This window comes from Colias philodice, chromosome 15 (assembly GCF_061535455.1).
Source record: "Colias philodice isolate Cphi_HAF_F1 chromosome 15, ilColPhil1 Martin Lab GWU primary, whole genome shotgun sequence".
NCBI classification, from domain to species: Eukaryota; Metazoa; Arthropoda; class Insecta; order Lepidoptera; family Pieridae; genus Colias; species Colias philodice.
Genome location: NC_143100.1, coordinates 441,638 through 450,615, shown reverse-complemented (window position 1 = coordinate 450,615; position 8,978 = coordinate 441,638). Strand labels below are relative to the sequence as shown.

General features: G+C 33.0%; 1 protein-coding gene across 1 annotated transcript; it reads right to left on the bottom strand.

Moving 5' to 3' along the window:
• Positions 1–544: 544 nt before the first annotated feature.
• LOC149482000 (uncharacterized) lies at positions 545–1,453 on the bottom strand. Its single transcript, XM_089704090.1, has one exon. The coding sequence runs from the start codon at positions 1,451–1,453 to the stop codon at positions 545–547; it is 909 nt and encodes a 302-aa protein (XP_089560216.1).
• Between the last annotated feature and the right edge of the window lie 7,525 nt (positions 1,454–8,978).

Below are 8,978 nucleotides of genomic sequence, written 5' to 3'. Positions count from 1 at the left end.
TTTCCATTAAACACAAAGCAAATGAATAATCTATAATTGTTATGTTTAGTATCAAAAAATAATCCATAATTAACTTTTTTGATTTTTTGCCAAACATAATATTATACCACAGCATTAGTGAAGAGATCGAAATCTGTTTTGGATGTTTAACAAACTGCAATACAAATAAATGATTTAATAACACTTTAGTGTAATATATATGTAATGTCACCACAAAACTATTGAAGGCTACAAATAATATTATAATGCACTCAAACTGTAAAGATAAACGCTTGTTTTGAGTAATGAAGAAATTTATAATTTTACGATTTGTGTAGTTAAACATGGTAGTTGTATTCTCTGTCTTTGCAATAGGGTACAGAATGTGATAAGTAGCTATGCGAGTTAGTGTGGGTAGATGTAAAATAATTTTATAATGTAATGAGTAAGTGATAAGGCTTTGGATACACTGAGAAAAGTACATTAAAAATATATCTAAGACTTTAAAATACATTATTGGAAAACTAAACAATACAAATGTAAATTGGCACAAATAATAATATAGTCAGGTTGATTTTAACTTTAACAAATCAGAGTCCGTTTTAATTTCATAGCGAGGGTAACCTTCAGATTTACGCACAAAAATTCTTCCCTTATTTGTCCAACAGAATTTGAAACCTAATTCTTTAATTTTGTTACGCGCCACAGCAAATAGCCTTCTGTCTTTGTCTGTTAAACTCTCAGATACAAATATTGGTGAGCTTGGACCGGGTAGTCCAATAGACGAGGAGGTTAATTTTTGTGAGTTATCTTTGTTATACTGTTTCACTGCACTTAGAATGTTATTTCTAGTTAACACGGATGTAAAGTCTGCTATAATTGTTGAATTACCAGATTTTCCTTTTATTCGAAAGATATCCCTTATGTCATATTTTTGTAATTCGATATTTAATGCATTACTCATTCTTTGAACAATATCAAATAAATCTTGTTGTGTCTCAGACTTTATTTGTTGTGCTTGAGGTAAGTTACGAAACTCCAAAACTGTGAACTTCGCCTTTTTTTGCATATCATCAATTCTATTATCCAAAGTAGAAATCTGTAGCACTTGTTCACGCCTTTCTTTATCCATACAGGAGAGTTTTTCTTTGATATCTTCATACTGTTGTGACAAAAAATTGATAGATTTTTCTAATTCTGTATTTTGGTGTTGTATTCCAGTTAACTGTTGTTTCAACTCAGCAATTTCAGTTCTCATAGCTTGGAATGTCATATCTTGATCCTTTTTCCAAGTAGTAAGCATAGCAAGTAGTTCTTCTTTCAAAGATTTCTCCTCGGAGGAGTGAACATCGGTACGAAGCCTCTTTTGCCTTCTTCCAATTAAGGTATTTTCGGGATCAAGTCTAGTAATATCATTTTCAGACGAGACATGGTGCACTTTGTTACCGGGTGGGGATCTTTGTACTTTTGACATTTTTGAAAAAGTCCGTAGTTTAAGTAGTCAAGGTAAACCGGTTTTAAAGAAGCGGCGCAGCAAAATACACGTCTGAACACTAACACAATCCGAGCGGAAGAGGGTTAATATTAACTTCTCGAATACCTTACTTAATGTTGGTAAAATAGAGATAGGTCTATAATTGTTACAGTCTTCTTGATCGCCCTTCTTAAATAAAGGTATAACTTTACTAAGCTTTAGTAAATTAGGAAATGTACCATAGTCACAACACTTATTAAATATGGAAGCTAAATTTTTCGCAATATTTTCTATTATATTATTAACTAAATTTACGGACATTCCCCAAAGATCACAAGTATTTTTAAGATTAAGCGTCTTAAAGGCAGTAACAATATCATTAGCAGTTACGTGTCGTAATTCAAATAATGTACTGCACTCCGCAACATGGTCCCTCAAAAAGGTCTCTGCAAGTGCTGAAGACGAATTTAAACTATTAGTAATAGTAGCAGGGACACTACTGAAGAATTCTTCAAAAGCAAGCACAACATCAGCACTTTTGTCAATAACCCTGTCATTATTTACAAGTTTTATGGTATTACTTGATTTGCTTTTACCCATTTCACCATTAATAATTGACCAAACTGTTTTAACTTTATTATCAGAGTCGCGTATTTTTTCTTTGATATACAAACGCTTTGCAGTGAAACAAACTTTTTTAAAAATTTTTGAGTAATTTCTAACATAACTAAGAAAAGATGGGTCTTTATTATATTGCTTCATACCATATAATTCATAAAGAATGTTCCTGCACCTATGTATACTAGCTGTCGCCCATTTACTAAATGGTAAATCCTTGGTAATATTTAAAGATTTAACTTTAAATATTTTTTCAAATTCTTTATGTACTAAATTAAAAAGATTTTTTAACATTTCACAAGGACTATTAGGATAGGATTGATCATTTAGTACGGGCAGGTTTTTATTAATATTATTCCTAAATTTATTAATGCCTTTTTTAGTTATAGGCCTAACATTAATCCTTTTAAATGTAGGTATGCAATCCCATTCAAAAACTACTTTCTGGCCACAGTGATCCGAAGTCAATGTATTGAGAATATTTTTCTCTAAACAGATGCAGTCACAGTATATATTATCAATACAAGTTGCAGAAGTAGGTGTAATTCGTGTGGGTTCGTTAAAAAGTTTATATAGATTAAATGACTGAAACAAATTAACAATTCGTGTAGCCGTTTGTGTTTGTAAAAGTAAATCAATATTAAAATCACCACATACTATAACTTTTTTTTTACTCCTGCTTAGACGCTTTAATATTTCTTCCATGACTGTCTCAAACATATTATAGTCACTGGAAGGGGGTCTATAAACGCAAACAATAATATAACGCTCCAGCTCCACACAGGACAGTTCAATGGTCCGTTCTAGAGAAAGACTAACAATGTCAGTTCGTTCTTTACATTTTACACTATCATGTACAAAAATAACAGAACCTCCGTGAATAGCCTGTGTCCTAAAGTATATACTTTTTAATTTGTAATTTTCAATATTTACTAACGACTGACATTGTTTAAGCCAATGTTCTGTTACACAAAATATTTTAATATTGTTATCATTCAGAAACAATTCTATTTCTAACAATTTGCTAGCCAAGCCTTGAATATTTTGATGCACAATGGAAAAAGACTGCTTAGCTGTTGTCTTATCTACTAGTTTAAATCTAGCTTAGGGCTAGATTGTCTGTCTACACTTAATCTAGGTTGATGTATAAAATTACTACTACATAAAATTATAGTAGATTGATGGTCTGATACCGAACATGTACCAGACTGGTTAATATTATATGCTATTAACATAGCAAGTTCACGCTTATATCTATATGGCAGATACACTGTATTCTTTGTCAAAGTAAAAGATTTAATACATGAGTTAATGTCAAAGTAAATAAATGCATCACGATGATGATTTGTTAGGTTATACAATTTTAAATTCATATTATGAATTAATCTATTTTGTTCTTGTGTTAAACCAGGTAGGTATGGCAAGGTACACAACATAAATTTACATTTAGTCTTACTACTAATATCTAACATTTTTTTTAATCCTACATCAATATCCTTATTATTTATATTTAAACTATCCCCATATAATATAATTACAATATTATTCTTATTAAAGCTGAAATGATCCAGTGATTTGATTATATATTTAAATGAACTGTTAGGCGTACAAACATTAGTAACTTTAAGCCCTAAGTTGTTGAGCATAGCGCCAAATCCCTGACCAATATTATCTGACAACACAATTATTTCCTGCTTTGAAAGGTATTTAGTATTACTGGTTGGAATTGTGGTAGTGGGTTTAACACTATGTATGTCTGTGTAGTCAGGCTTATGGGGCGACGGTTGCTCATTGTCATTGTTTGAACACTGACATACATATTTATTGGTCAGCGACTCAAAACGATCCATATTCTCATTGCTCAACTTAATAAGATAATCTGCCTCTTGTATATGCTCGTTAATTTGCATTTGGGCAGAAGAATATTTCTGGTTCACATCAGTTAACATTTGACTTAAGGAGTCTATCTTCTCCTTAAGTTCAGTTGTTTCTACATCATATAAGATTTTATAGTATTAAATTAGTATAGTATTAAATTTCCATAAAAAGCTCTAATCGCACGGAAAGCTTAATATTCACTTACAAGTTACAACTAATCGCATGGAGAGCTTAATTTTTCTCATTAAGCTCTAATCGCACAGAAAGCTTAATTTTCATAAAAACTCTAATCGCACGGAGAGCTTAATTTTCACAAAAAGCTCCAATCGCATGGAGAGCTTAATTTTCACAAAAAGCTCTAATCGCATGGAGAGCTTAATTTTCACAAAAAGCTCTAATCGCACGGAGAGCTTAATTTTCACAAAAAACTCATCGCACAGAGAGCTTAATTTTCACAAAAAGCTCTCATCGCACGGAGAGCTTAATTTTCACAAAAAAACTAATCGCACGGAAAGCTTAATTTTCACAAAAAGCTCTAATCGCACGGTGAGCTTAATTTTCACAAAAAGCTCTAATCGCATGGAGAGCTTAATTTTCAAAAAAGCTCTATTCGCATGAAAGCTAAATTTTCACAAAAAAGCTCTTAATCGCACGGAGAGCTTAATTTTCACAAAATGCTCTAATCGCATGGAGTTTAATTTTCACAAAAGCTCTAATCGCACGGAGAGCTTAATTTTCACAAAAAGCTCATATCGCACGGAAAGCTTAATTTTCACAAAAAGCTCTAATCGCACGGAGAGCTTAATTTTCACAAAGAGCTCTAAACGCATGGAGAGCTTAATTTTCACAAAAAGCTCTAATCGCATGGAGAGCTTTATTTTCACAAAAAGCTCTAATCGCACGGAGAGCTTAATTTTCACAAAAAGCTCTAATCGCATGGAGAGCTTAATTTTCACAAAAAGCTCTTATCGCACGCAGAGCTTAATTTTCATTAAAGGCTCTTATCGCACGGAGAGCTTAATTTTCACAAGAAGCTCTAATCACACGGAGAGCTTAATTTTCATAAAAAGCTCTAATCGCACGGAAAGCTTAATATTCACTAATAAAAAAAAAATGTGTGCGTGTACTAGAGTACACACGTAAGAAGTGAAACTTCTTTATGTCCTTATTTTTCAAAAAATAATTTACTATATACAATATTAAAGAAATACGTTAGTCACACGCTCGTCGCTACCTACTTAAATACCGGCCGCTGCTGCAACTCGCTCGCTTCGCTCGCTCGGCTCGTGCGGTAGTTCAAAAGTTAACCTAAGATGCTCGTCGCTTCGCTCCTCGCTACCTATTTACATATTTACACCGGCTGCTGCTGCAACTCGCTCGCTTCGCTCGCTCGGCTCGTGCGGTAGTTCAAAAGTTAACCTAGGATGCTCGTCGCTTCGCTCCTCGCTACCTATTTGAATATTTACGCCGGCCACTGCCGCGACTCGCTCGCTTACCTCGCTTGGCTCGTGCGGTAGTTCAAAAGTTAACCTAAGATGCTCGTCGCTTCGCTCCTCGCTACCTATTTAAATATTTACACCGGCCGCTGCTGCAACTCGCTCGCTTCGCTCGCTCGGCTCGTGCGGTAGTTCAAATGTTAACCTAAGATGCTCGTCGCTTCGCTCCTCGCTACCTATTTGAATATTTACGCCGGCCACTGCCGTTTTCAGCTTATAAAGGATTTCGACTTAGGCGGATTTTGATTGGACAGAGAGTTTGAGGTTTATTCTTATAAATTTTGAATTCATAAAATTATAATTGAACACCTGACACCAATCAAGCAAACACGTGTTTACGTGAGTCATAGATTTATTATCGTATACTCCTAAAATGTTTTCTAAGAAACAATAGTGTACTTACATTGTCGGCACGTTCTTAAAGTCGCGGTCGGTAACTTATTTTTGTTCGAACAATAGAGGTAATAAATTCCTAATGATCAAGTTGTAAAGGTTGTAAAATAAAAAATATTCTATATTAAAACGTATATAATATAATATGTGCGTCATTAATTTCTGACTGTTTCGAAATTTGGTGCAAAATAAAATAGTGTGTAAATAAAATTTGTAAAAAATCAATAAAATAAAACAATTGAGTAAAGATCTATAGGCATATTATGTATGTATTTATACAAGATATGTATATATATTTATACAGGGAACTTCTCAACGTGTTATCTATGAAATTATACTTTTACTCAATTGTTTAATTTTATTTACACACTGTTTTATTTTGCACCAAATCTCGAAACAGTCAGAAATTAATGACGCACATAGTACATAATATATACATATTAAGACAGAGATGAAAAATAAATAACATGATCACGCCCACGTGTTGGTGTTTTAAAAAATTCAATCAAAAACTGAGAATAACTGTAAATATTTTAGAATTAGAAAAATAAATATGTACCACAATAACATTCAAGTATTAGAAAAAATTTATACATAATTCCACCCACGTGTTAGTGTATCTATACATATTATAATAAAATTGAAAAAATTGAAAAATACAATCAAAAAGTGAGGTTAATTTTAAATAACTTAGAAAAATAAATACCATAATAACACCTAAGTAAAATGTCACGAGTACGGCGTAACGCAAAAATGTCACGCGCGCGGCGCAAAAAATGTCTCACAAAATTTTTGTCCACCCCCGATAAAGAAGTTTCACTTCAATAACTGCGTTAAAAACAACCGACTTCAAAAACGGAAAAGTAAGAAATAAAAAAGATTTATATTTTTAGAACTATACGATTTATAGAACTTATTTTTCAAAAAATAATTTACTATAATATGTATATTGTATATGCAACTTTACAGAAATACGTCAAATCACGCACCACGCGTGATTTATATATCGGGTCGATAGGGTCGGTAGGGATAAGAAAAGTTGGCGCGTAACGGAAAAATGTCACGCGTAACGAAAAAATGTTGTGTGGTGTTATGAAACCACGATAAAAGTGAAACTGTTCGAACGGTTCCGAACACTGCTTTGTGTAGCGCATGTCGCGTGACAGTCGGCTGCCGAGTAGGTATACCTACTCGGCAGCCGCGATACATGCGACATGCGCTACACAGACCAGAAAGTTTGAGACGATGTAATAAAAGTTTCACTTTAAAAAATGTTACACTAAATTTTAAAAATTAAATTTAAGAAGTTTCTCTTGAATAAAATTGATAGACGTCAAATGTTGCCTATTATATTGGCTCCAAGAAGCTTATATCTAATACACTGGAGATTTCAGTATGAACATTAACTTGTAACAAGAAAAATAATTATATGACATGGAATGACGCCTGTATGTTTTTTTATCCCTTTCACACCTAACTTGGCAAGTTAGGTGTGAAAGGGATAAAAAAACATCACCCTCCAGTGTATTAGATATAAGCTTCTTGGCTCCATTATAATAAAGGGAACTACTTGGCTCTGACCAATGGTGTCTCGTTTTATACATTGAATTTTAAATTATTTCAAAAAAATATTTACAGGAGCTTCATTAAGAAGTAATAAAGTTTATTAAAAAAATATTTGAAATTAATTCGAGTTTCATGCCAAGTTAGGTGTGAAAGGGATAAAAAAACATACGTGATAGTATCTATAGAGTGCGAACAACCAAGTGGGAACAGTAGGCACAGGTGGGAACAACACGACGTTCCCGCCGCGCGCGCTCGTAGTCGTGGTTGAGTGCTGACGAAGTGCGTTGCTCTGGATTTTTATTCATATCTAGGAGTAAACATGGTGAAATGTGCAGTTATATCTTGCAAAAACGATACTAGAAAATACACAAAATTGAAACCAGTATCACATTTCATCAGTAAGTCGATTGTTATACTTATTTTTATGAAAATAAATCTAGCATCGCGGGGGTGAAGGGGAGGTGGGAGGCGGACACGCACAGGCTCGCTCGCGCACCTCACTGCCGCCACGTGATCTTAGTGATGTGGCCTGACCAACGCTGTACTCGATATAAAGTTTACTAGAAGAACTATATTTTAACAAATTATTTATTTAACTTTAAAATTAAAACTCTTTTAAAAATGTATTACCTATAAATAAATTTGTGGTGTGTTTTGTATGATAGACTTTCTAATATTATGAATGCAAATGTATTATAGTGTAAATGTAAAGTATGTAATGTTACGATATATTTTCTGAAATATCGCTAAATTGATTTTGAACATTTTATAGTAGAATGGATAAAATTAAATAAAAAAATTATTTATATGATTTATTATATTATCATTTTAAATTACTAATTATTTCATAGAATAAAATTTAACATTTTTAAAACATTATTATTATTGTTTCATTTATTATTAAAGAAATAGCACCAAACCCGAATTTTTATTTTATTAACTTTAATATCGAACTCGTTTTTCTGATATTCATAAACATATTTTTTTAAGTACTTAAAATTAATACAAGAAATATTCAAATGTAATAAACACTTTATTCTCTTGGCAAACAAATTTAAAATGACATATTTATACTTCATTCACACATTTCTCCTTAAATAACATATTGAACATAAAATTTACAAAAGATACATATTTATTTACATAACTTATCGATAGCTCGGCACGCAATTGATACCTACCCATCCCTATTTGTCACACACACATCTATATATTATCTATAGCTCATCTGCCTACGCTGCGCACTGAGGAATTTGTGCAATACACTCGCTCTATACTATTGTAATACTAGCGGTCCGCCCCGGCTTCGCCCGTGGTACTTACGTTTTCTCTACATAAAAAATGTTGTGTGGTTTTATGAAACCACGGTAAAAGTGAAACTGTATATAAAAAGGTACTCTGTGGTGAAACTGTTCGAACGGTTCCGAACACTGCTTTGTGTAGCGCATGTCGCGTGCCGAGTAGGTATACCTACTCGGCAGCCGCGATACACGCGACATGCGCTACACAGACCAAAATGTTTGAGACGATGTAATAAAAGTTTCACTTTAAAAACCATCCTCGTACTTCAAGGA

What these genes read in the sequence shown, in the direction of transcription:
- LOC149482000 (XM_089704090.1), bottom strand. Translation starts at nt 1,453, where the DNA reads ATGTCAAAAGTACAAAGATCCCCACCCGGTAACAAAGTGCACCATGTC.